At 48.8% G+C, this 26991-nt stretch overlaps 2 protein-coding genes and 2 long non-coding RNA genes across 7 annotated transcripts; 2 read left to right on the top strand and 2 right to left on the bottom strand.

The window, feature by feature from the left end:
- Window positions 1-784: 784 nt before the first annotated feature.
- LOC108395060 (uncharacterized) lies at window positions 785-5533 on the bottom strand. The gene is made up of 3 exons (XR_001852585.3): window positions 4980-5533; window positions 2389-2494; window positions 785-917 (listed from the first exon to the last, which is right to left on the bottom strand). It is a non-coding gene; the product is annotated as an uncharacterized lncRNA (long non-coding RNA).
- A 193-nt stretch (window positions 5534-5726) lies between these two features.
- GNMT (glycine N-methyltransferase) lies at window positions 5727-8780 on the top strand. 2 transcript variants are annotated; one of them, XM_037005451.2, is made up of 6 exons: window positions 5727-6097; window positions 7081-7208; window positions 7648-7764; window positions 7969-8111; window positions 8215-8336; window positions 8480-8780. In XM_037005451.2, the coding sequence occupies exons 1-6, from the start codon at window positions 5892-5894 to the stop codon at window positions 8736-8738; spliced, it is 975 nt and encodes a 324-aa protein (XP_036861346.1). In that variant the 5' UTR covers window positions 5727-5891; the 3' UTR covers window positions 8739-8780. The 2 variants fall into 2 exon arrangements, with proteins under 2 accessions (XP_036861346.1, XP_017512535.1); XM_017657046.3 differs by having other exon boundaries at window positions 5866-6097; window positions 8433-8780.
- Window positions 8781-8904: 124 nt separating this feature from the next.
- PEX6 (peroxisomal biogenesis factor 6) lies at window positions 8905-19748 on the bottom strand. 2 transcript variants are annotated; one of them, XM_017657045.3, is made up of 17 exons: window positions 18830-19747; window positions 17168-17331; window positions 16623-16706; window positions 13690-13792; window positions 13470-13603; window positions 12753-12864; window positions 12206-12414; window positions 11593-11788; window positions 11351-11427; window positions 11073-11205; window positions 10790-10995; window positions 10623-10684; window positions 10317-10425; window positions 9911-10027; window positions 9739-9816; window positions 9452-9591; window positions 8905-9279 (listed from the first exon to the last, which is right to left on the bottom strand). In XM_017657045.3, the coding sequence occupies exons 1-17, from the start codon at window positions 19709-19711 to the stop codon at window positions 9143-9145; spliced, it is 2943 nt and encodes a 980-aa protein (XP_017512534.2). In that variant the 5' UTR covers window positions 19712-19747; the 3' UTR covers window positions 8905-9142. The 2 variants fall into 2 exon arrangements, with proteins under 2 accessions (XP_017512534.2, XP_036861337.1); XM_037005442.2 differs by lacking the exon at window positions 8905-9279 and having other exon boundaries at window positions 9743-9816; window positions 18830-19748.
- Window positions 19526-25806, top strand: LOC140846845 (uncharacterized). Of its 2 annotated transcripts, none has more exons than XR_012126337.1 (2): window positions 19526-19735; window positions 25299-25806. It is a non-coding gene; the product is annotated as an uncharacterized lncRNA (long non-coding RNA). The 2 variants fall into 2 exon arrangements; XR_012126336.1 differs by having other exon boundaries at window positions 25287-25806.
- Window positions 25807-26991: the final 1185 nt, after the last annotated feature.

Raw genomic sequence — 26991 nt, 5'->3', positions numbered from 1 at the left:
CACCCCAAGTCACCAGCACCCAGATCATGAAACATTAACTATCTCCCCAGAAACAGCCACCCCCCCCAAAAAAAAAAACATAGATTTTTGTCTGTTTTACTGTTGTGGCCCTGGCGCTTAGTATAGTGTCTATCACATAGTTGTGTAATAAGTATCTCTTGAATGAGTGAAACACAGAAAGGTTAAATAACTGGCCCAGGGTCATACATTTAATGAGTGGCCCCACCAGGTCATGGGCTCAGGTGGAATGGTTTCAGTGTCCATAACGCCACAGTACCCTGCAGCTACAGCTTAAGGACTTAAGACACCATCCTCTAATGTGTCTCTCTTCTAGAAGGCAGACCAGCTGCAGTCTTCTATGTCTTCAGGGTTCACTATTGGGAGTGCAATTAGGAGTAAGTTAACCTGCAGGTCTTTCTCTGTTTTCAAAGGTTAAGGCTGTGTATAGCTTAAAACCAGCTTAACCCTTAATGCTGCCCTTAAGGGCTGGCTTCTCTTCAATTTAAGAGGAATCCATTTTTTTTCATTCTTTCTTTAAAATTGTACTATCTATTAAGGTTGTACAGGCCAACAGAACTTTAGACTTCCATTAAAATGATTGTGGTTCTGTAGAGGGAGGTGTTGCACTGAGAAGGATGAGACGCAGGCTGATTCCATCATCAGCTCCAGGGGTAAGTGACATCCATTACCCCCAACCCCTCTAAAATATAAAAAATTCTCTGTGCAAACCAGAACAAAACAAAATAGACACTCAAGAAGCCAGATGTTATTTTGTTAGGAATTACCCGCCAAGGTGGTGGTCTTGGTCTTGGTATTTTATTCTTTGTCACATCAAGATAGGATGGCATGTGCTAAGTCACCAGTTTCAAGGAGCAACCCTCAGCCTGTTATGAAGGCTCAAAGTGTATATCCTTTTTCTGTGGAAGAAGAGTGAGCAGATTGGTATTTACCAAAGAGATCTTACTGGATGTTGGCCTACCTTAAATACTGGATGTTGGCCTACCTTAAAACTTCTTTTAACAAAGTGTGCAATAGTCAGAGGACCTCACCTCTTACACATTTGGTGGGCTTCTTATAGGTACACTAAGCTTAATAGTAATGCAGCCGCCATTACAGTGGTGTTCAGTGTGGTACAACCCACTGATATAGGGACCAATTTTTTTTTTTTTTTTTTTTTTTTTTTTTTATTTTTTTGAGAGGGCATCTCTCATATTTATTGATCAAATGGTTGTTAACAACAATAAAATTCAGTATAGGGGGGTCAACGCTCAATGTACAATCATTAATCCATCTCAAGCCTAATTCTCGTCAGTCTCCAATTTTCTGAAGCATAACGAACAAGTTCTTACATGGTGAACGAATTCTTACATAGTGAATAAATTCTTACATGGTGAACAGTACAAGGGCATTCATCACAGAAACTTTCGGTTTTGATCATGCAATATGACCTATAAACAATCAGGTCAAATATGAATATTCGTTTGATTTTTGTACTTGATCTATATGTTGATCCCCCATTTCTCCTACTATTATTATTATTTTTATTTTTAATAAAATGCCGAAGTGGTAGGTAGATGCAAGATAAAGGTAGAAAACATAGTTTAGTGCTGTAAGAAGGCAAATGTAGATGATCAGATGATCAGGTGTGTGCCTATGGACTAAGTATTAATCCAGGCTAGACAAGGGCATCAAGACATCCACGGATACAGAAGATTTCTCTCAAAGCAGGGGGGGTGAGGTTCTGAGCCTCACCTCTGTTGATCCCCAAATTCTCACCTGATGGCCCCCCTGCGACTGTGCCTGTCTTAGGTTGTTCCTCCCTTGAGGAATCTTACCCGTCTCTGGCTAACCAGTCATCTTCCGGGGCCATACAGGGAAATGTAAAGTTGGTAAGTGAGAGAGAAGCCATATTGTTTGCAAAGGTTAGCTTTTTACTTCTTTGCAGATTTATGCCCTGTGGCTTCTATGCCCAGCACTTGTCTCAAGGTATCTTTACCACCTGGAGGAATTATGATACTCGGTAAATTCGATATGAGGCACGAATTCTATTTAAGGGTTGTAATTAGGAAGGAAGAAGAAAAGCTATAGATGTAGCATACGAAGGAAACTTGGGAGGATTGATTATTTCTTTGACATATCTTCTTGTATAGTACCTTAAGTATGTATAGGTTTTAAACTACTAATTTGCACACATATATTAACATAATAGGAATACGGTGACATAAACAAAGCAAATCTATAATTACCATCCATCTCCAGTGAAGCCAAGAAAACCATTTAGGCACCCTAGGCATTTGTGAAAATTTATCTATGATATGATGGATATTGTTATAGGGACCAATTTTACACTAATTTAACAGGACTTTATTAAAGCAGAATGAGTCTTACGTGGTTTATTTAAAAGTCCAAAAGGGATCCATTGTGACAAATCCATTAGCAGAGTCTGTGCAGATGGGTGGCTTCCCGCCCATCCCATAGTGTCCTGGCATTCACTCTGGGGAGACACAGCAGGAAAAACTTTTTTTCAGTGGCTTGGACTGGAGTTTGGAAATGCTGTTCCATCGTCTGAAAAACTAATTTCTACCTGTTCTGAATCGAAAACAGCCAGATGTCTTCCACTTGCAGTTGCTGTATGTATATATATATATATATACTTACATATACACATACACACACAAAGAGACATATGTATATATACATGTGTATATATATGTATGTATGTATATATGTATATTTCACAATTCTAGGGTTTGAATATGTCCTCTAATAGGAAGAGGAATTGTGCCTTGGAGTTTGTCCAGTTGCAGCCGTATTCCCAAGGTAAAATCTTTTTGGAAACATATCATACTTTTGGGGATGAAGAATTTAGTCTTTTCAGACAATTCCAAATAATCAGTTTTGCATATTAAAAATAGCTACCTATTCCTATTTTCAGTTACATCACATTTATTTATGTAAATTGATTTATACTCTGTGATCTTTTGTTTCATGGCCCAGGGCCTCAGATTTGTGTTATCTAAAATTCACAGGGACTAACAAATAAAGCAGTTTTAATATATTTCAGTGGGCACAGGACATGGAAGAACAATTTAGAGATGAAGGACTGCATTTACTTGGTACCTTTTGTAGTAATTAAAGAAGACTACAGTGATTAGATACAATTTTCTATCTAGTGAAATATCAGCAACATGTTCATGTAGAGAAGAGCTGAAATATTTATTTTGGGTGACAGCATCAATTAATAGAAAAATTCCTTTTGGAAAATGGTTTGATCATAATCATGCATGTGTTCACTCCCTTAGAAAATTGTGGGAGCATTTTACATGTTGGAGAATGATTAAACAAGTCGCAGCACATCCACTTATGTTTTTGAGAGTTAAAAGTGAAGGAAGGAAGGAAAAGAAGAAAGAGAGAGAAAGAAAAGGGAGGGAAGGAAAGAAGTGGGGGATGGAAAGCGGGAGGGAGGAAGGAAAAAGGTCCATGAAATTTGTGCACTATGATCTCCACATTTTCTTAAATATCTCTGGATGAGGAAGAAATCAAATAATGGACTTCAGAACAATAATCTTATCTTTGAAGTGGAAAGTACAATGAGAAGCTACTCACAACATATAATTTTTTTAAATCCAGCATTCGTATTATTTTTAAAAATCTTACTATAGTTCTGTGGGTAAAATTTTATATTTTTCAAAAGTAGTAAGCCTCAGGTGTAAATAAAACCAATTATTTAAATAAAAATCCTTATCAGTATATAGAGTATGGCCTTTAGCCTCCAAAGGCTACAAACCACCACAAAAATCTTATACAAATATTCAGGGAAAATGCAAACAACTTTGTTTTAAAACAGGAAAGAAAAAAAAGCTGAAATAATTTCTGGACAAGAAGAGAACTTCCCTGGGGAGGAGGTGAGGAATCATGTTACACCAAACCAGAAAGCGACTACTTAAATAGCTGTAAGTAGTATTTTTCCTTTTCTTTCCCCTAGGTAATTTTGTTTCTAGAAGAAACAAAAGAACAGACTTAACATACTTTTTCTGGAGTTAGTTTTATCAAACAGCTCCTAAATCTTTGAATGGCAATTCTAAATGAAAGGTTGGACAGAGATGTCTAAATTTACAAATCCATGCTTTGTCCCTAAATATTGAGACCCGAAAGAGTCTGGTAAACTTTATGACCTGTTGACTTAAATAAAGGCCAATTAACTTTTCAAATGTTTTATATCCAGCCAATCCATTTGTAAGTAGTGACAAGGAAGTTTTTTCCCTATCGTTTTGGTTGTTATTCTAATTTAAGATCATTCTTCATTTTTCTTCAAACTTATTAAGTGCATTTCAGAACTCCAATATGACAAAACTAAATAATTCAATAGGTCTGGATTCCCTTAAAATTCATTTCATAAGACCAAATTGTTACTTAACAGAGTTAACTCTCAGCTTCTTATAGTACAATAATTGGTTAATTTCCTTCTGATTTAGGGTAAAATCAATATTGTTTATTTTAAGTAAAGAACACATTTTCCTATCCAAAGAATAAACCAATTTTCTTAGAGAAGCCTCATACTTAAAAAAAGCCTACATCCTAGACAGAGGCCTTGATATTATGCATTAATGCAGGGACAGAGCACACAGATTGCTGCCCACACTGAGAGGATAATTCTTTTAGCATGAGATTTTTTTTCTCTAAAGCCTAGGAGTGGTCAAGCAGATCTCCAGAATATTCTGACAAGAAAACTCTGGGTCTACTTGCAGCTCCTCAGTACAGTGCCGTTCTAAGCCTGTTGCCAAAGACCTGTCTATTGGGTCCGCATCAGCACGAGACTCCATTACTTGGGCATGGAAAGGCCCATCTGAGGCATTCTGTGTGCTAAAAATAGAAGGTAAATAATGATTACAGGAGCTTTGGGGTTCCTCTAGCTCCCAAATTTTATAGATAATAAAAGGGTGGGAGGAGGGGAGGCTCCTTTGTTCTAAATTTCATACCTGCTTTTTCTGAAGCCAGAACAAACACAGGTGGGTAAGGCTGCTCTTGCTGTTTTGGGCTTCCTCCCAAGTGGTGTCCTCCTCCTGAATCCACGTCTGTCCAGGGTATGATCCTCGGAAGAGACCTTCTGCTTTGGGGCGGAAGGGTGGATGACCACTAAACCAAACTACCAGTTTATAATGTGACAGCAATATAATAGCAAGAGCACCAAGCCCTCCCACCTCTGACCCTGGCTGTCCCATCTTGTGGGCACCTCCCTGGAAAGCAGATAGTGTAGAAGGGTTCTGGGTTGGTGAAAAATAGGAAGACCAGACTCCGCCTTAGGCAACTCAGGGAAATGTTTGATGTGTCACCTACGCGACAGAGAGGCACCTGCCGCCCGGTGGGCTGGGTGATCTCTTGGGCCACAGCCGCTCCTGGACTGAGATGGCCAGACCAGCACTACCCCCAGACACTCCCCATCCGGCCCACCCCCAGCAGTCCTTTAGATATGCTAATTTCCTCCTTTGCTGGGGAAGGCCCAGTCCCGGGCGCTTAGCTCGGAGTGGGCTGTGAAGTGTCCTCTCCTCCTTTTCGACTCGGGTAGGGGTGGAATAGGCAAGTTCACGCTCCCCGCCCCCGGACTCCTCCCCGGTCCTTCAGCGACCTGCTCAAGTGGGCGCGACTCGGGTGGGGGGTGGGGTTCCTTCCCGCCTTGGGTTCCTCCAAGGGCTGGACCCTCAGGCCGGAGAGAAGGGCTTGTCCAAAACTGCGAGCCCCGCCCTCCCGGCGGCCGGGCAGCCTTGGGCCCAGAGCCCGGCAGGGGCGTGTCCCCGCGCTCACCTGCCATTGGGCAGGTGGGGCTGCGGCCGGGGGCAGGCGCCCTACAATAAATGCGGAGCGGGTGGCCGCGAAGCTAGGCGCGTCGCAGGATGGTGGACAGCGTGTACCGGACCCGCTCCCTGGGGGTAGCGGCTGAAGGGCTCCCGGACCAGTACGCGGACGGAGAGGCGGCGCGCGTGTGGCAGCTCTACATCGGGGACACCCGCAGTCGCACGGCCGAGTACAAGGCCTGGCTGCTCGAGCTGCTGCGCCAGCACGGCTGCCAGCGGGTGCTCGACGTGGCCTGCGGCACCGGGTGAGCCCGGGCGGGCGCCGGGTTGGGTGCCGGGGACGGTGAGGGGCCGGGTTGGGCACCGGAGGCAGCGGGGTGCCGGTGCGGCCCTGCTCGCGGGGCCGCAGGACCCCATCCGGGCACGTCCGGGCAGCCCCCTCCGCCGACCCGGAGCCGGCACGCCAGGGCTCGGAGTGCGTGTCTGCCTGGGCAGAACGGGTGAGGCCAGCGGGAGGGGGCCGCGAGCCGCAGGGCGAGAGCGAGGGTGTGGGCACAGTGGGGTGGGGCAGGAGGATAAGCCAGCGCCGCGCAAGAGCCAAGCTTTGGGACCAGACCAATTAAGCGCACATCTAGGCTCCAGCATCACTCCCCATGTGATGGCCTTGGGCAGCGTTAACAGTTAACATTTGTTCAATATTTGCCCTGCCAAGTGCTGTGTCAGGAGCTTTTGATGCACCAGTTTTTAAAAACCTCATAAAACCCCGCGAGGTGAGTAGTAAGATTCCATTTACAGTTGTGGAAGTTTGGGGGGGGGCATTGTGGAAGTTTGGGGGTGGGCAGAGGAGTAGAACTCCCCCATCTAGTGGAGAGAAGAAGACCCAGGTTGATTAGGGTCTGGGCCTGCGCTGTAAACCACCAAGCTAGCTAGCCTACTACCTCCTGTGCACTAGTTACTTGACTTCTAGGAGCCTCAGTTTGCCCCATCTCTCAAATGGGAACAACCATGGACCTCACAGGATTATGCATGAAGATTAACGCACACCTGTAGTGCCTGACTGTGAACAGGTGCTAAAAAACAGATACTGCTATCTATCTGATGATAAACAAATTTGCCAGGTCATTTGAGGTCAGTGGTGAGGGCTTGGGAAGAGGAAGCAGAGAGAGTTTAGGAGACAGAAGTGTCTACATCGGGGACATCCGCAGTCGCAGAGGCCCAGGGCCTCTTCCTTGCCTTCTCAGGCCTCCCTGATTGCCCCTCTCTGCCTCTCACCCTTGGACCCGCCCAGGGTGGATTCTATCATGCTGGTGGAAGAGGGCTTCAGTGTGACAAGCGTGGATGCCAGTGACAAAATGCTGAAGTATGCACTTAAAGAGCGCTGGAACCGGCGGCACGAACCCACCTTTGACAAGTGGGGTATGCAGGTCCAGCCAGGCCTCCCAGCCCAGCCCTGCTTCTCTCTGCCCTGGGCTCCTTTAGCTCCTGTGGCGGGCGTTTTGTCTTCCTTAAGGGGATAGCAAAATCACTGTCATTTCCCTGAAAAGGGGGCTTAGGCACCAGAATGAGGTATTGGGTATAAGGAGCTAGTTTTAATTATGCTTATACTGTCTTGTCCTTACCCTCAAATAAAAACCTGTAAGAGCAGAGCCCTCCTTCCCAACCCTGACTTCCTTCTCCCTTGACCCTCTTTCCTTTTCACCCTCCATGTCCATAGTGATGCCCTTCCCCCTAACTGGATGGGGAGTCCCTGTGTGTGTCTTGAGGGGGAAACCAAGGCAGGGCTGCCCTTGGTGGAGGTGGGTACTGCCTGTACCATGGTTCCACCCTGATCCCTCTTCCCTTTCCTGGTCCCCAGTCATTGAAGAAGCCAACTGGATGACTCTGGACAAAGATGTGCCCCAGCCACCAGCAGGTGGCTTTGATGCTGTCATCTGCCTTGGAAACAGTTTTGCCCACTTGCCAGACTGCAAAGGTGAGAGGACGTAGCGCTGGGCATGGCTCTGGACTGTAACCCTTTCCACAGACCCCTGTAGACCTGCTGTCCTGCCAGAACAGACCTTACTTCTTGCCCCTTTCTGTCTGGGCACTGGCACCCCTGGGGAGGAAAAAGATGGGGGGGAGACGGCACTGGGGGCCCTGAGCAGACACAGTCATTCTGCCCCTGCCTGGAGCTCAGGGGACCAGAGTGAGCACCGGCTGGCACTGAAGAACATTGCAAGTATGGTACGGTCAGGGGGCCTGCTGGTCATCGATCATCGCAACTATGACCACATCCTCAGCACAGGGTGTGCACCCCCAGGAAAGAACATCTACTATAAGGTGGGGTCCCTGGGGGAGGGAGGGCCCAGAGTGGGAGGTGTGATCCTGGGGTGGGGCCCCACAGTGGATACAGAGGTTAAGCAGCCCGTATCACCACCTACAGAGTGACTTGACCAAGGACATCACGACATCAGTGCTGACAGTGAACAACAAGGCCCACATGGTGACTTTGGACTACACAGTGCAGGTGCCCAGGGCTGGCCAGAACGGTTCTCCTGGCTTGAGGTACACATTTGGCTAGGCATAGGGTGATGTGTCAGGGGTAGGGGGGGGCATGCTGAGGCCACCCGTCCTCATGGTTGGTCGGGGGCTCTATTTCAGTAAGTTCCGGCTCTCCTACTACCCACACCGTCTGGCATCCTTCACAGAGTTGCTCCGAGCAGCCTTTGGGGGCAAGTGCCAGCACAGCGTCTTGGGCGACTTCAAGCCTTACAATCCAGGCCAAGCCTACATTCCCTGCTATTTCATCCACGTGCTCAAGAGGATGGACTGAACATGCCTCAGCCCCCACAACCCTCTGCCCTGGCACTGCCAGCTCTGGGGGGGGGGGTGGCACCGGCAGCCCCACACCAAGCCCAGCCCCCAGTGCAGATCCCCACAAAGCTGGGGTGCAGGGATTGGGTCTAGGCAAATGGAGGGTAAACAATATAGTCTGTGCCTTTATCAGTTTCTGCATGCTTGTGTTTATGTCTGAAGGTTCTGGCTCCTTGGTGCCCACCCTGCCCTCCCCTGGGGCTTCTTCCTCCCACAATCTTGCTCTTCCCCAATCCAACCTTTCAGACCACACCACCAGTAGGGGGCAGCATAAACTTTATTTTCAGCCAGTCTGGCTCCCCTAGGGCCCAATGCCAGGCCTGCCCAGTTCTCCTGAGCAGATGGGCCGTATTCCTGGAGTTGGCCTGGATGGATAGGTAGGCAGCCTTCAGGTGGGTTGGTGGCAGCCTGAGAAAGAGCCTCTTGCTTCTCAGGTCTGCAGGGGTACTAAGGTACCTTCAGCCTCTGAGGGTGGGGTCCTGAGCTGCCAGAGGCTCCTAGCAGGCCGCAAACTTGCGCTGGATGCGCTTGTACCGCAGCAGCTCCTGCTCACTGACTGAGGGCTGCAGCCGGGCGGCGGCCTGCAGCAAGTCGTCCATGGTGAGTAGCAGTACTGAGCTCCCAGGCTCCCGCCCTGGGGAGACAGGGGCAGAGGCTATGGTCTGTGCCTAAGCAGGGGAGAACCCTGGCGTAGGCACCTTCTTGCCCAAGTCCCCAAAACACCAACAAATCCATCCTCTGAAATCCAGAATCGAGCCTGGTTCCTACTAGTTTTGGTTGGCCTCTGGGCCTGGCAAGTGGCTCACCTTCTTCTAGGTCCTGAACCTTGCGTTTGAGGGCAGCTGTCATGGCATCAGAGCAGAGGGAGTAGAGGTCTGCACCTGTCAGCTGGGGTGGGCAGTGATCTAGCACAGTCACCAAGCTCACAGATGGCTCTAGCTTGAATCTGTTGTGAGGATACAGGAAAGATAATTTTACCTGGCAACCCCTACTCCCTCAAAAGGCATCTGAGCAGCTTATTCTGTACATTGCACTTATCCCCTAAGCAGCTGGAGGCCCAAGCCCTTGGGAGTCTCCCTATAACAGGGCATACTTGCGTGTGATGGCGCTCAGAACACGTAGCTGGGAAGCACGGTCCTCACTCACCCCCACAAACACCAGCTTGTCAAACCTTGAGAGAGAGGCAGGCATAAGTGTCAGGGAGCACAGCATGAGGGTGGAGGAGGCAAGGGATGAGGGTCGAGGGAGAGGTACAGGGTACACACCTCCCAGGCCGCAGAAGGGCAGGGTCCAGGAGGTCTGGTCTGTTGGTGGCTCCGATCACAAACACATCCTGAGTGCTATGAAGCCCATCCAGCTCGGCCAGGAGCTGAGACACCACCCTGCGACGAAGGAAGTGAAGGCGAGAGATCCTTGGCCCCTCCACACTGCTGGTGGTGCCTCTCCTTGCAGACCTCTCCACCAGGTCCCTGGCTCAGTCGTGGCCTGTGCCTTTCCATGCAGGCGCCCATTCTCCTCAATGGCCCACCCCCAACTCCACAGCCCCTTTTAGCTTCCATTACACCAGCTCAGAACTGGAAGGGCAGCAACTCTGGGCTCTGATGATTACTGCAGCCTATCTCACATCCCCCAGTGCTGGACCCCAGACTCCATTCTGGCTCAGACCCCCACCTGTCCATCACACCTCCTGAGTCTCCACTTCGCCCCCGGCTTGGGGCCAAGGAGTCCAGTTCATCAAAGAAGATAATGCATGGAGCCGCAGCCCTGGCCCTGGCAAACACTGAGGAGAGAGAGGGGCCCACAGGATGGGGAGGCTCAGGGCAGGGTGAGGTCAGGGAGGAAATTCATCACTAGCACTCGGGGTATGAGGCCTTACTGGGCAGGAACCTGACTTGAGCAAAGCCAAGACAAGGAAGGACCATGAGCAGCCTGAGGCTCCAGCCAGGCTGGAAGCCCCGCTCCTTCTCACTCACTCACCTTCCCGTACATTCTCCTCACTCTGTCCCACATACATGTTGAGGAGCTCAGGCCCCTTCACACTGAGGGAGAGGATGTGAGAGGGTGCGACTCGTCAGAAGCATGAGCACATGGCTGACCTCTCAGCCAGCCCCCCAGCTCCCCAGCCTCTCCAGCCCCCTGGCCACCTGAGGAAGGTAAGGCTGCACTCAGTGGCTACTGCCTTGGCCAGGAGGGTCTTGCCGGTGCCAGGGGGACCGTGGAGCAGAAGGCCCGAGCGCCTCAGGCCCAGACTCAGCAGCTCAGGGTGCTCCAGAGGGAGCTGAATGGTCTCCAGAATCTCCTTCTTCACCTCCTGCAGCCCACCCACGTCGTGCCAAGACACTGACGGGATCTAGATGGAAGGTGCACGCAGTTGGGGGTATGCTGGAGGGAGCTCTGGCCCCACATCCAAGGACCTGGAGTCCTCACCTTAGGTGCTCCTACAGCCTGGGAGTGGGCCGTGTGCAGCTGCTCCAGCGCCTGCCCGAAGTCCTCAGCCAGGAGAGGAAAGCCGGCAGCACACAGCTCCCCCTCATCCTCCTCACTCAGGCTGCCTGCCAAACTGCAAAGAGAAGCCCAGGGACGCCTCTCGGGGACCTGACCTAAGGCCTCCCCTCATCAGGGTCCTGTTCCCCTCTTTCTCGCCAGCCCCACCCGTCCTCATTTCCTCTTGCCCTTCCTCCTCCCTGCTGTGCCCAATTCCTTACCCTGAGTTCCTGATCCTGATGCAGGCTGCCCGGCTGCTGTGGGTCAAAAGGGCATAGAGATCCCCTACCACAAAGCCCTGGGAACCACAAGAGAAGCCCCGTGAGCAGGAGCAGTAAGCAGGTCCCAACTGAGCAGAGCCCCCATGTCAATATGCTGGGTTCACCCCCCTCGCCTGCAGGGTGTCAGGACTGAGTTCCCATAACAAAGAATGCGGGGAGGCCTGCCCCACCTCAGTACTCACTGCACACCGCCGTGCCAGCTGGGCCAGGTTCACCTCCTGGCCCAGGAGGAGGTGGGCAGTGAGGGCCCGCAGGATGCTCAGCCGCTGCGCCTCTGACAGCACAGGCACCTCCAGCTCGTGAGGAAATGCTGTGTGCACGTCAGCAGGCAGGTCCTGGGCCCGGCTGGTGGTGGCCACCACCATCAGGGGGGGACAGCTGCAGACAGGCAGTGGGCACAGGGCGAGAATGTGGCTGGCGGCCGGGCATTGTCAGGCTGGCACAGGAGGGCAGGAGGTGGGTGGGTGTTAGGGGTAGGATGATGAGCACCCCAAAGCTTCCTGGATCGGGCTCCATGGGAATACCTTGAGAGGGTGTGGGAATATTTGTCTCCCTCACACGGGAAGCTCACTGAGACCAAAGGGTATGCTTTTTTTCCAACCTACTGTTCCTCAAGAAATACTAGGGACCGTATCCTCCCTCTGGATACCCCAAGCTCCTCAGCTCAGGGCTGCCTGGAGAGTAGCCATGTGGGCAGTAGATGTCTGAGAAGCCACTGAGGAAGACAGGACACGACATGCAGAAGAGGCAGACAGGCTTGGCCAGCCCCCTCACAGGCCCAGCTTGGTGTAATACCTGGTGAGGGGGTCCTCATCGAGGAGGAGGTGACACAGCGTGGCAACCACACGGGCATCCTCACCTAGCCCGTCACGGTCCCGGCCCAGAAGGTCCACGGCTGTCAGCAGCAGAACCACTGGGCGGCAGTGCTGGGCCCTGGAGAAGGCGGCCTGCAGTTTTGTCTCCACAGCCCTGCTACTGTCTGCACAGAGACTGGAGCAGGGCACCTGTGGAGTGCGCCCAGTGAGCCTGTGAGCAAGGGGCCTGAGTGACTGAGGCAGGAGTCAAGATACAGGCCATCATTTTTTTGCAGGGCAGGGATGGGGGAAGAAGGTAACACTGGCCAAGTCCTGCCTCTTTACCCCAACCTCATTCCCTGGGCTGTCTACCCAAATCCTGAAACTGTCCTTCTTGAAAGCGTCTCTTGAGCTGAGCATCATGGGACTATGCCTGATTCGCTGGTCCCCTGGGCTGAGGTGTTAGGGCCAACTAAGAGCGGGGAGGGGAGATGGAGACTCTGGGCTGGGGAGGACACACAGCTGGTGTCCTTTGCAGGTGCTCTTACCTTCAGTAAGTGGAGCCCAAGGCGCCTACAGGCAGCAGTGACTGCTGTGGTCTTCCCACTGCCCGGGGGACCCCGCAGAAGGACACTGCTAGTTCCTGTCAGCAGGGCACCCCTGCAATCAGAGAACAGACACTGGGCTCCTCTATTCTGCCCAAACTTGAGAGTTCCCAGTTACATAGGGACCCCTGGAGGTAGGAAGCAGACACCCTGGTTCTCGCTCCTTGAGGGCCGCCTCTGCATGGTGAGGCCTGTTTCCCACACCACCTGTGGTGCTTTGGCAGGGGCATGGAGTATATCCAGCAGTGGGGACTAATTCCATTTTATTATCACTGCCTTCGATAAAGCTTTTAACTGTCATGTCTTATCTGGATTGTAGTGAGAGGAGTTAAGGCAGGGTCTGTGTCTACACTTAGACAATGGTATGAGGAACGGTATCTTTGGGGACCAGATGGCTAGGGGGCTCCCCAAGGAGAAGGGCAGTCTCAGACACAGCTGTTCCTGGTGGAGATTCTTCCTCCACAGCCAAGCTTGGAGGACAGAGGTTACCCCAGGAAGGGAGCCTGGGACTTTACTTACAGAAAGGGCATACAGGCTTGAGGGAGGTACACCCAATCCCGCTCTGGCCAGGGCATTAGGAACTACTTATCTGGCCTGCTGCCCCTCCAGGAGATATTCCAAGCAGGCTTTTCTCACATTCTGAGGCTGCGGCTCACTCACCCTGGCTGGAGGCGAGGCTTCAGGGCAGCACAGATCTCGGTCACCAAGGCCTCCAGGCCTGGAGGAGACAAGCTGTTCCAGGGAGTAGATTCTCCTGAAGGGAGCCTTGGAACAGGGCTCAGGGTAGAACCCACCTGTGAAAAGTGGGAGGAAGCTTTAGTTTCTAGAAGCTGTTTCTGCTCCTTCCCCCAGGTCTACTCCAGCCCCCCAGGCCTCTCACCAAGTACAAGGAGGTATGGGTGGTGTCGGCCAAGTAGGCACGGGCTGGCCCATCTGGAGCCTCCCCAACTGCTCTCTTCACTTTAAAAAACATCTCCCACCACCTGCAGGAAAGAAGCCCAATGAGTCCCAGATCCAGAGCCCACCTACAACACTCCCCAAGGACAGGTGGCGGTGTCAATCCCTGAGCTCCCCTGCACGGGCAAACTCCAGAGCAGCACAAACAGATGCTCCCGACATAGTGGGTAAGGGGAAGCGGAGTGGGTGGAAGGAAAGCTGGTGGTCTTTCTTCTCTCCTTGATGGGATTATACACATTCTGAGGGTAGGGGCTCTGCCTGTCTTCTGCATCCCTCATGACAACCATCAGAGAGCCTGGGGGGTGCTTCTCCAGGTAAATGGCCGACCCACCCACTCCAACAGGAGAGGTGGCTGTTGTGCCAAGCTAAGCAGTCATCAACTGACCATCTTCACTGGCTTCAGAATAGTCTAGTCCAAACCTCAGATGGAAGGGTCTCTTGGCTGTTTCTAATAATTAACAAAATTTCATTGAGGCAGATTCCTTAACAGTAACATCTAATGATTAATGATTCTGTTTTGGCTGCATATTACAACTATCAATGAAACTTAAAAAAAATCAATCTCTCTCACACATTGCATCATTCTATTCAGCAGATCAGTGGTTCCTAGGGGCTGAGGGACAGGGAGTAGAGAGGGCATGCTAATGTTAGGGGGTTCCTTTTTGGGGTGATGGACATGTCTTGGAATCAGGTAGTGATGTTGGTTGTGCAACCTTGTGAATATACTGAAAGCCACTGACCTCTACACTATAAAAGCATGAATTTTATGTGAATTATATCTCAATTTAAAAAGACCATTTTTCCCTCCTTTGGGAAAAATTAAAAGACTATACAGGCCCCAGCTTTACCCTAATTCTGTTCCAACAGGTTGGTGGGGGTGGTGCTCAGGTATCTGTATTTTTTTAAAGCTCCCACAGCCATAACCAGGGCTGTGTGGTCACTGGCTAGTGTCAGAGTGAGTTAAACCTACTAAGGGGACAAAGGGTGGGAGCAGGTAGGAATTACTAGCCCAATTTCCCAGATAAAGAAATTAACTAGTCATCGCATAGTCACAGAGTGGAAAAGGTGGGGCGGGAATGCCTCAAGATGGCTGGGAGAAGCACAGCAGGTTAGTAGTAGTACAGTAGGCAGTGTCTGGGGTAAGAACTAGAACATAAGAAAAACTGTCTGTTATTCATTATAAATAAACAATGGGCAGGTCTATAACCTAGAATCTCAATCAAGCTGAACATACTGAATTAGAGTGCACATTCAAGCCCTGGTATCCAAGGCAGAACAGCACTGTGGCTGGGGCGTGGGGAGGTTAGGGAGAGACGCCCCCTTCCGCTGGACCACCTGAGGGAATACAAGGGCCAGAGCTCTGGAACAGTATCTGGACACTGCTGGGCAACACTGGGTTGTGTTCCAGAGTACCAGATGGGAGGCAGGGGAGCTGGAACCTATCGGCCTGGTTTGGAAGCGGAACACAGGTGAGAACCTGCAGAGACTCTGCTACAAACAGAACTCCTTTCTAGGGGTCACAGGAGCCTCCCTTCCAAGTCCAGGGGAGTGGGGCTAGAACATTCATCTCCATCTGTCCTTGCTCACCTAACCCTGCTTTCCAGGAGCTGCTCAGGGGGAATAACTACGAGCTCAGCACCCAGAGGAGGGAGGCAGTTCTCTACAAGGCTAGAATGGCAGAGGTAAGGAACAGAGCTGGCCTGCTGGTCTCTCTCAGGAGGGCCTAGCGCCTGTCTTCCTTTGAAAGTACAAATGATGGGCATCATCCTTAGTTTTCCTACAGAGCACTAGTTCATAGACATTTGCTATATGTAAGAAGGGAGACAGTAGTAGAAAGTGACTGATATATGCCAGCCTGGCATTTTCCACCAGGCCCCAGATGTAGATTTGACATGGGAAGACTCAGGAGGTGCCATGGAACACGGGGCATTACCAAGCCCGTCTTCTGGGTATCAGAGCCCTGGGCCTGGGAAGATTGAGCACTGGCTCAAACTAAGCTCTGAATGATGACCAAGGATGAATCAGGCACTTCAGACAAGGCATGTCTTTGGCAGAGGGCCCAGGCTAGTTATTCTAGAGACCTTGGGTACGATGGCTCTTATGTCCAAGTTCCTGCAGGCTGGTCCTACCTTGTCACTGAGAACTCCCTGAAGGTTGCATTAGTGTGTCTATCAGTTGTGTTCTCCTTCCAGTAAATCGTTACATGAAACAAGTCCTAGGTATGAGGCTATCTATGGTCTCTGAATTCTTTGCCTCACTATTGTGCATGGAACCTCTGTGGTCAGAGTCAATAGGAGGAGGAGAAAGGCTGACGCCTTGATTTGGGTTCTTGGTTTAGATATGCTCTATTTCTCATTCTCTATTGAGGAAAAGGGAAGAGAGAAGGCCTCCCAATGACAGGTGCAATCCCTCTCTCCCCACCTGTGGGAAATAGGATTGAAAAACAGTATGTGCGCACTCCATCAATTCGGGCAGAAATCAGAGCCCGGGTGTCCTTATGCTGAGTATACAGTAGGTATGGCCCGAACAACACTGGGGGTGAGAATGGAAAGCAATGAACTCCACCTTGGTCTAGGCCATTAAACTGTTCTTAGTGCTTTACTTTACCTAGGACCCCAATCAATTTGAGGATAAACACCTCCCAAAGCCAGCAGGCAGTGGTTCTTAATCTTTTCCCAGTCATGCATCTATTTGAAAACCTGAAAAAGGTATATACCTTCTTTCCAGAAAAATGCATATGACAATAAAGTGTTCTGATGCACAAGACTATTCCATACAACTTAGGGGAATGGGGGTCACCAAACTCCACCACCCAGGTTAAGAATCCCAGCTGTAGGATAGGAAGTGGCTGCATACCTGGGCAGTTTCTCTGGGCTTCCTTCCAGGATCTCTACTTGCCCAATTGTTGGCACACACAGAATGTCCCCTTCCTGGACTGTCCTGCAACACAGCAGTGGCCCGGGTCAGCCACATTGGGGGTCAAGAGCATGGGCCTGACACATCCCCACACCCAACATGCAGACTACTTAGGGGACCTTCTACCCACCCAGAGAGCCACACGGTTGTCCAGAGGACAAGTCTGACCTTGAATGAGCTAAGGGATGGCGCAGAGCCTAGAAAGGGGGATCAGAGGCCAGTGAGGGGTGAAGCAGGATGCTGGCTCTTTTCGGGCCTTCTCAAATCAAAGGGGTCTCTCAGTTTAGAATGTCCAGATTCACTTCACGGTCCAGATATCTTTTCTGTTGTCTGCCTGGTACACCAAAAGGCTTCTAACCACAATGCTGCCTAAAAGGTGGCTTTTTTAAAAATTAGAGGTTCTGTGGTTCTGAACCTAAGGCATGGCGTAGGAGGAGAGCAACAAGGGTGAGAAGCTATCCTCCTGAAAGGGGTAAGCAGCTAACCTGGGTGTCTGAAAGTGTTGGTAAAGTACATGATCATAATTTGCATTAGTGCTGTAGTGGGGAGAGGACACAATTTCGACGTGTAACTCTTTGGCAAACAGAGGTCCAGGCAGCACTGAGCAGCTTCCTTTGTCTTCAGGGGCGTTGAAGCCTTCCAAGTACCTCTAGAGAGAAATAACCAGCACTTTATAGCCTTCTCCCAAGGAGTCGGGCTCTGCCCTCTCAGCAGCCAGTATTTCTACTTTCATCCTCTATTCTTCCCATGACCACAAGGTTCATGGGAGGGAAGGCATAATGTAGCAGAGACGAATACCTATATCCTCCCTAGAAAACAGAAACCTCTCCTAATGTGCATCATTAAGAGGTTTCTGACTCACTTTGCTGATGCTAGCTCCAAAAAGTTGCCCAGTAAAATAATTTTTCTGTGACACCTTTTATTGCCCAGTGCAAGTAAAGTGGTAAAGACACGTAACTCCCACTAGTTCTTTGAAGGACATCAGGCAACCATTGGGACTGATATTAACTGGACATCAGTGGGGACACTCTGAATTTAGGCTGCTGGAAAAGCATATGTACTCCCTGAAGTCAAAAGGGTTGGTTCAGCTGAGTGGGCACCCACCTGAGCACTTCAGTAGCTTTTTCTCCATTCAGAAGAAAATCCACACCCAACTCCCATTCATACATATCTTCTATCTATTCTTGACATCAGAGAGTACTAACTGGCTATGCCTGCATTATCTAATAGAACTTTCCAACAGTGACAGATATGTTCTATAATTTACATGTCTATTGAGCACTTGACATGTAAAAAACGACTACAGAACTGAATTTTTAACTTTATTTAGAAAGAGCCATAAAATTGCTTCCATACTGGACAGTGCAAGCCTAATCCATACATCTAGGTACTTTTTAATTAAAACATTAGACTGTATTTGCTCCCCAAATACAATTATCTTCTTGAAGTAAGCCCCTCAAAGACAGACACCAAAAATTCTCTTAGATATATTTAATAAAATACTAAAATTAAGCACCAGGCACTAAAGATAATAAAGAGCATTCCCTTCAAGGAAATTACAATATATAATTGAAGATTAAACAGATTACATAATCATAACAAGGCAGAATAAAACAAATGCCCTAAGAAAAATACAAAATGCTATAGGAGGAGGGAGTCATGTTAAATTTGTACCAGTGAGATTATGTTGGCTCTGAGAAGAAGATGGACATTGAAGGGAAGGGTGGTAGGACTTCAACAGATGACAGTATGCTAGAATAGAAAGGACTTTGAAGTCAAGAATAAGCATGAGCAAAAAGCACTGCAATGTCATCTTCTATATTAAACAGCAAATACTGAGAACACTGGAGCAATCCAACAACTGATCAGATAGATTGAGTAGATTAGTATATATACCTGGTAATTTGACTGTGAGTCTGACCTTTCACTTGAATAGATGGAAGCCCTTCCCATGTATCACCATTCTATGGAGGATTGTGATATTTTGATTATACAGAATGGATAGAGCTAACAGACCTTAAGTGAAAAGTCCAACACGTAGTGAGTAAAGGGCCGAAATTCTGCAGCACTTATTTTCCAATCCAGTTAAGACAAAGAAGAGGGGATAGGGAGAAAGAAGTATTCCTGACTTCAGTCCTGTATCCTACCTGAATTCTGAGCTCTCCCACTTCCGGGGAATCACAGCCGAGATTAAAGGCCAGAGTGGCAGGCACGAGGGCCAGTCCGTCGACGAGGGGCTCTCCCAGCTGCCGAGAGCCAGGTCCCAGCCTTTCAGAGAGGTCCCAGCGAGGCTCTAGGACCTGCACCGTGGCCAGGTGTGGCTGAGACGTATTCGATGACTCTCCGGCCCGGGTCACCCACACCCATTCGCCCTGGAAGAGGCCGAGGCTACGGAGACAGCTCCGGCTCACCCCGAGTGAATCTCCAGTCCCTCCCAGAACTCCCCGGAGTCGCCGGACTGTACGCGACACTGCAAAGAAGGACACCACGGGCGGAGGTGGGGGCCGGTTGCTGTCCCCAGTCTCCAGACCCACTCTGGCCCGCCCACGGAGCTCAGTCACAGCTAGCCGCGTCCCTGGGCCCAGCAGCCCTTGCAAAGCCGGCCGCGTCTCCAGCACCCGCGGTCCGGGCACCGGCAGGGCCTCTCCGCGTCTCACCAGCAGCGGCCCTACTCGCGGCCCGAGCCCCGACCCTGAGCAGGTGCCAAGCAGCGCCCAGCTCAGCGCCGGAGGCCGCCGCACGGGCCGCGCCCGCACCCACGCCCCGGAGCCCAGAGCCAGGAGCCGCAGCAGCGCGCGGCTAACCAGCAGCTGCGGCGGCCCAGGATCTTGCTCTTCGGTCCCCGCGCCCGGCGGCTCCAGGGCCGCCACTAGCAGCGCTGGCCCTGCCGGGCTTTCCCCTGCAGGCCGCAGGGCCAGCACCAGACCCGGCCCCGCCGCAGGCCACGGGCCCCCGGGCGGCAGCAGCACCGACAAAGGGGGTGTCTCGGTGGGGAACGGCTCCAGGATCCGCAGGACGGCCAGCGCCATGATGACAGGGGACCTGCAAATACGGTGAGGGAGTGCGGCTTCCGGAGCGAGAGAGCCGCGCCTCGTTTCCGCTTCCGTCGGGGAGGCGTAGGGAGAGCGGGAGGGGCGTCGGTGCAGGGAGGGGACCCTTGGGAAGTGAATTGCGCTTGGATGGATCAGGATTGTACCTCGATGGCAGTAACGCCGTCACTACGGTTGCGTAGTCTTTACTCAAGAGCCTTTTGAGACTAGACTGGGTTTTCAGATTTGCCTTCCGCGCCTGCCAGGGAAGAACTTCCTTTCGACTACCCTTCCCCACAGCATGCACTTAACAGTTTATGGAATATTCAATGAATGGTCAGCAAGCCCCGGACTAACTCGGTCCAGTGATGGGAGGCTGTGGGTGGAATGTTTAGGACGGTCCAGTCCTCTGTGGAACTCTTAACCGTTCCCGCTGTGGAACTGTAGGCAATGAGATTTGGGGTTTGTGAGAAAGGTTGCAGGAGGAAATGGCAAGATTATCAAACTGTCTCAATGGTGCTTATCAGTATGGAGTGTCTGCTGGCTGAATTACTACATATGATTCGGGTAGCTCTGGGGTGCTTGGTGCTGCTGCACCTGTTCTAACACATCCTACACAAAACCCACGTTCCAGGGTTTCTTGTGTTGTTCATTCTACTTCCACCAAATATGAAGCACAGACAAAGCAGTTTTACTTTGCTATCCCTCCAAAACCAATTGATCTCCCCCTACCAATGCTTGCACACTGGAGACCCATTTCCTGTTTCTACCCTGAAGATGGGTGGGGAGCAGAGCAAGCAGAAGAGAGGAGTTCAAGACTTCAGTCATGAGCACTGTAAGAAAATAGTAATTTATCCTCCATTTGCCCCATGGTCCCAAGCACATAAACTGGTGAGAATTACATCTGGGGCTTGCCTGGGTTTACCCCGCCTTATCTCTAAACATCCCGACCCTCCCCCAAAGCAACAGGCAGAGCGGATCCGCCACAATAAAAGGCACCACGCTGCTGCCCTCTCTCTCTCTGTCTCTGTGTGTCTGTCTCGCTCCTCTCTGTGTCTGTCTCGCTCCTCTCCGTGTGTCTGTCTGTCTCGCTCCTCTCTTTGTCTCTGTCTCTCTGTCCCCCTGCTCTCTCTCCCTCCCTCCCTCCCGCCCTCTCTCTCTCTGCTCTCTGTCCCTCTGCTTTCTCTGTCCCACTGCACTCTCTGTCCCACTGCTCTCTCTGCTGCTCTCTCTCTCTCTCTCTCTCTCTCTCCCCCCAACCCCGTCGAGGCAGCCACTCTCTCCTTCAGATAATAAAGTCTCTTGCGTGGGCCCGTGTCTCCTGAGTCATTCTGGGTAAGGAGGGTCGCGGCAAGATACCCTTTCATTGGTGCCATGACTTCGGATGAGGCTCTCCCATTGACTTTGCTCTTCCTCCGGGTAAGCTGCTCTGGGAAACCTCGCTGCCCAATCCTCCTCCACGGGCTCACCGTCCATTTCCCTGGTCGCTCGTCTTCTCGCCCAACACCGGCCTTTGATTTGGTGAGTCTCCCCTTCATGGTCGACTTAAATGTCCCTTTGGAACCTGGGAAGTGACCGTTGAGTGTCTGGCACCCCCAAGGGCTCCTTTGAGACAGGGGCACCCCCAACCACGACTTTTAGAGCCATGGTTGATCCCCATAGTCGACCCTTCTCTGTCTCCCCATGGTGAGAATCCTCATCCACTGAGGCCCGGTCTCCCTTTATCTACGTTTCTACTCTATTCGAAAACTCATGGTACCAGGTACCGAGCCTCCCCGGCGTTTTCGCCTCGACCCCATAGTTAGAGGTGGTGACGACCCCCTAACTGTGCCTGGTCTTCTCCGTGACCTTAATCGGTCAGGGACGCCTCAGCCACTTCTGAACGGTCTCATTCTCACCATGGGATCTGGCCCCTCCGTTCCCGCAAATTCACCACTAGGGTGCTTACTCAATAAACTAAAGCCCCTCCACCTCACTCCAGACCTCAAACCTGTTCGCTACTGTAATGAGATCTGGCCACAATATCCCTTAGACAATCAGTCTAAATGGCCTCCAAATGGCTCTTTAGATCCTAAAATTCTCCGCAACTTATACAACTTCTGTGAGCGTACGGGCAAATGGAAAGAGATCCCATATATCCAGGCTTTCTCCTACCTCCGAACCAAGCTCTCTCTCTGGGAGACCCAAACACCTACTACTTGCCTTAAAGTACACACCCCTAAGCTTTTTTCACGTTCCCAAATATCCTCAACTGCCTATAAAACCCATAGACAATGCACCACCACGGGCACTCGTCCCCTCCTGGCTCATCCCAGGAGCTCTGCCTGTCCTCTCACTGTATCATTACGTCTCAATCTGTATGTTTGTGTGTAAGTGTGTAAATGAAAAATATTTTTCTACCTCTGGATGGTATTAATAAAAATTGATTTAGAGACAAGCACTTGTAAAAATTGGGCATTCTAAAATTTCCAGAAAATTCTAATAGAAGATATTAAGCATTAATGTTAATTTAAGTTGAACTGAATAGACATGTCCTTATGGTTATCAGCTGCCTAAGTTTACCTAAAATCATTTAAGTTGATGGTATCTGTTAAATCTTTCAAAGAAAAATGCTTAAAGTGAAGTGTAGCTTTGTCTAATATGAGTAACTATTTAAGCAAGTGCCTTAAAACTTTTCACAACTTCCCAAAATCAAATGCAAAAAGGTTCTTTTACCTCTAGTTAACTCAGATATTTTCCAGAGGACCCCTGGAACATGTCAGAGGAATTTTTTCTCATTGAGGAAAATATTTGTTTAATTTGGCTTATTTACCTGCTTAATTACCTGGAAGGCACTATCACAGAGAATGATGCTAAACTTTGTTACTGTTTTGTGTCACAAAAATATCCAAATTTCCCTATGACAACTGTCTTACAGTAAGCTCTCATCAGATCTTTAACCATTGTCATTTGTCTTTTGTCATCTATAGTCACTGTTTTATTACTCCTAAACTAGTAAAATAGATTTCAGCAGAACAGGTATTAATTACATAGGATTAAGTTACCTAAGGAAGATTATTTTGTAGCCTTTTGTTTCAAATGTTGATAAAGTGTTTTAAGCTTTTTCTCTTATGCTGACAACAGTTTAGTATATGACTGCCTTTGTAAGCAGAATTGAAATTTTATCTTTCTCTCTACCTGATCCCTCCAGAATTTAAAAACTCTCAGTGACTATTTTTATATTTCATGGCAGTATGTTTATTTGCATAAGTTCAATAAGAATCTGCTATCCTTGTAAGAGGACCAATTAAAAACACTGGTTATATTACAAAGGCTTTGACTGGAACGTCATACCTGAGAGACACATGTGTAAACTCAGATATGAACAGACGGCTTTGAGGAACTAAGATTGACTTTATAAAGCCAACAAAGCCCCTTGGAAGAACTGGCCTGTACCTTGCTTACAGAGTTCCCAGCAGCCTTACCAGGTGAGTAAGGAAGGTCACTTCCTGGCAGGTGCAGGAACCTCAGAAAGAGAGGAATTCACCCAAATCTACAGGTACTGCAGGCACAAGCTGATGACAAGTCTGGATTGGCTTTCGGGCCTCAAGAAGCCCTTAAAACTTCAATCTGAAATTCCTTGCAAAAAGTTCCAGCAAAGCACATTTAAAAGATCCCATGTAATCAATTACTCTTCTTGCTGCACTTATGCAAATAATCAAGCCAACTGTTAATTATTTTCTTAATCTGGCTACTTCTAATAAAAATGAGGGTGATTTTAGAGAAAAGTACTGTTTCAATAATGCAGTCTTATCTATACTAAATCCTAATACTAGTCATTGAGATGTAAACTCGATCCAGAATTTAATTTTCCCATGATACCTAGCTATGATTCTCAGTTAGGATCTTCATATTTCTAGTTCTCATATTCAGCCATGCATTCTTAATCTCATCAAGTTTGTCCTTCCAGAATGGAAAATCCAACTCCAGATGTTGCTACTTAACCTAATAACAATTTGTTCTATCTTGCCTAGAAGCCACAAAACTGCAAATAGTAATAGAAATGAAACCCAGAATAGAAGCACCAACCTTCTGAGGTCCTCTCAACTGACCAGTGATGGAGACCTAGCTGCACCCTTTACTGCGCCCCCTCTCAGCATGAAGCAGCCAGAGCAGTCGTTGCCCCCTTTCCCTAGCAGCAGCTAGAGTCTCCATCTGTAGAGGGGGGAATGAGACAAGGACCATAGGCTTAGAATAAAGGTGAGAGCCTCTGGAGAAAGTAAGGCAGGATATTTGCAGTCAGAGCAATGTAACTACATGCTAGGAACCCCCCCTACTAAAACTATGTTGAACATTAAGCTCTAGAATCATTCTTCAGTGAGATCAGTTAATGTTCCCCAGATAAAGAAGAGTAGCACATGTTTTATTATGCTAATCATTTGTAATCGTGTATAAGATTCACTTTAGCATACTAAAAGGCCCAAGTCTATGTGCTGTCTTTTCTTCAGATCTGACAAGGTAGTTTTGCAAACTGAGCAACTAACTTAGCGTGCAGACCCAGCTGTAGATGGCATAGTAAAAAGCAGGATTCTTTAGCAAATAGACAATACCTCAGCCCACCTTGGGAGCTGAGCAGGCAGCCTTTTGATATGCTTCCAGACCAAGACGCCAGTATCTCAGAGAAAAATCAAGGCAGGAAATTCCTTATGTTAAGTTAATTTTTAATATTCAGAGAACACTTAACAAGTCCTTCCCCAAGGCTTTAGGGATAGTCCCCACCTTTTTGGACAGGCTCTAGCACAAGACCTCAAATCCCTTACTCTCTCGAGCTCCACCCTCCTTCAATATGTAGATGATCTTATGTGCCACCCGTCCCTGCAAACCTCTCAACAGGATACTATTCTCCTTTTAAACTTTCTCAGAACACAGCTATCGGGTTTCACCCTCCAAAGTTCAGCTGTCTGCAGCTCAAGTCACATACCTGGGAGTTCAGCTCTCCCTGCTACAAGCCGATTACCATAGACAGGAAAAAACTTCTCCGAACTATGCCCATTCCAAACACCAAGCAACACCATCCCTAACTCCCAAATGGCAAAGACCATACACAGTAATCCTTTCCACGCCAACTGCAGTTGAACTCCAGGGTCTTCCCCATTGGATACACAACTCCCACCATAAGCCGTTTGTCTCCCCTTATTCCCCTCCCACCAAATCTCCCACAGCTTCCTACTCCACCCTGAAGGGACCTCTTACTCTCCGCATTTCACGCTGCTCATCTCCACTTCCACTCATCACTGAAGAAGTTTCTGCCAGCACGGAGTTCTAAGACCTCCCTTACAACTGCCATGCATCGTGCTTCAGGATTATTAACCCTGGTCTCAACACCTACTCTCTCACCAGACCTATTTTCCCAATGCCAGCCCTTTCTTCTCTTTCAGACTGTCCAAAAGACTGCACCATCAAGGATTCCCTTTGCCCTACAGGTTGCTTTGCTGCCTACACATATGTCCCCAAAAATGCTAATAATTCAGCCACCCTATGTAAACATAGCAATCAGCCCAAATGCAAAAAAATTTCTAACCAAACCTTCAACCAGTTTATATTACAGGAGTACCAACCCCTCTCCAAAGACGATGATCCTTATTGAACCTGGAAAATGCCATCGCCACTGCAGACCAAGGGCTCATCTGAGGACCACCCCCCATCAATACAAAAATAAACTTCATCGACCCTAATCAGCAAGAAGCAGTTACTGAAGACTAACTTTCACCCCTTTCCAAATCCTCTACCACTTATAAAACAGAAAAGGGAGGAATGTAAGAATATAGTAATTTATCATCCATTTGCCCCATGGTCCCAAGCACATAAGCGGGTGAGAATTATGCCTGGGTTTGCCTGGGGCTTGACTGGGTTTACCCCGCCTTATCTCTAAGCATCCCGACCCTCCCCCAAGGCAACAGAGTGGATCCACCACAATAGTGCCTGCTGCTCGCGCTCTCTCTCTCTCTCTCTCTCTCTCTCTCTCTCTCTCTCTCTCTCTCTCTTTCTCTTTCCCCCTCCCCCCCACCCTGGGGCAGCCACTCTCTCCTTCAGATAATAAAGTCTCTTGCGTGGGCCCATGCCTCCTGAGTCATTCTGGGTAAGGAGGGTCGCGGCGAGATACCCTTTCAAGCACCAAACCAACAACTTGCTTCCCACCTATATTGTTACTGAGATTCCATCCTTTTCTCCACCTCCTCTGCTCTGTAAAAGACATTTGGATACTGGTAGTCCACACGTCCAGTTATTAAAAATATATTTGCGCTTAGAATCAACAGATTGGTTGGTGGCCATCTACTTTCCTTGGATCTTGCATTCTCTTCCAGCTACTGCCCAATTTTCTCCTTTCCATCACAGCTGAGCATCTTGGGGCAGTCATTTACTTTGTACATTATGCCTTCCTGAAAATCTGAGCTGAATATTATTAGATTTGCATGTTATAAGGTATTTCTATCACTAGAGAGAGAAGAAAATTTTTTTTTTTTTTTTTTTTGAGAGGGCATCTCTCATATTTATTGATCAAATGGTTGTTAACAACAATAAAATTCAGTATAGGGGGGTCAATGCTCAATGTACAATCATTAATCCATCTCAAGCCTAATTCTCGTCAGTCTCCAATCTTCTGAAGCATAACGAACAAGTTCTTACATGGTGAACGAATTCTTACAGAGTGAATAAATTCTTACATGGTGAACAGTACAAGGGCATTCATCACAGAAACTTTCGGTTTTGATCATGCAATATGACCTATAAACCATCAGGTCAAATATGAATATTCATTTGATTTTTGTACTTGATTTATATGTTGATCCCACATTTCTCCTATTATTATTATTATTTTTATTTTTAATAAAATGAAGAAAATATTTTTTAAGCGTCTGATTATAGTTCCTGGAGGTACCTCTAGCCCTAGACCTGAAACTACCCAGTTCTACATCTTTAAAACAGCCTGCAAGAATATACTAGGTATCTGAATTCACATGGATGAAAATTCTCTCTTGATAATTCTATAGTATGTGGTTCTGTCCTCTGCCTTCCAGAGGGACCAAGGACTGGGAAGATAGTGGGGTGAGTCCAAAGAGGATATGCCTGCTTTATACAGTAGCAGGTGAACTCTAGGCCTCAGGACTATAGAGCCGCTTAAGAGCCTGGGAAAGGGTAATATACATCTGGTACAGACACAAACATTTATCCACAAATGTCATTTCCTCCCAGGCTCTTCCCCCAGCAAATAATGGTTGGCATGTAAGTTTGTTTTGCAC

This window comes from Manis javanica, chromosome 16, assembly GCF_040802235.1.
Source record: "Manis javanica isolate MJ-LG chromosome 16, MJ_LKY, whole genome shotgun sequence".
In the NCBI taxonomy this organism is placed as follows: Eukaryota; Metazoa; Chordata; class Mammalia; order Pholidota; family Manidae; genus Manis; species Manis javanica.
The sequence above is the reverse complement of the archived record's forward strand: the minus strand, read 5'-3'. Positions and strand labels throughout refer to the sequence as shown.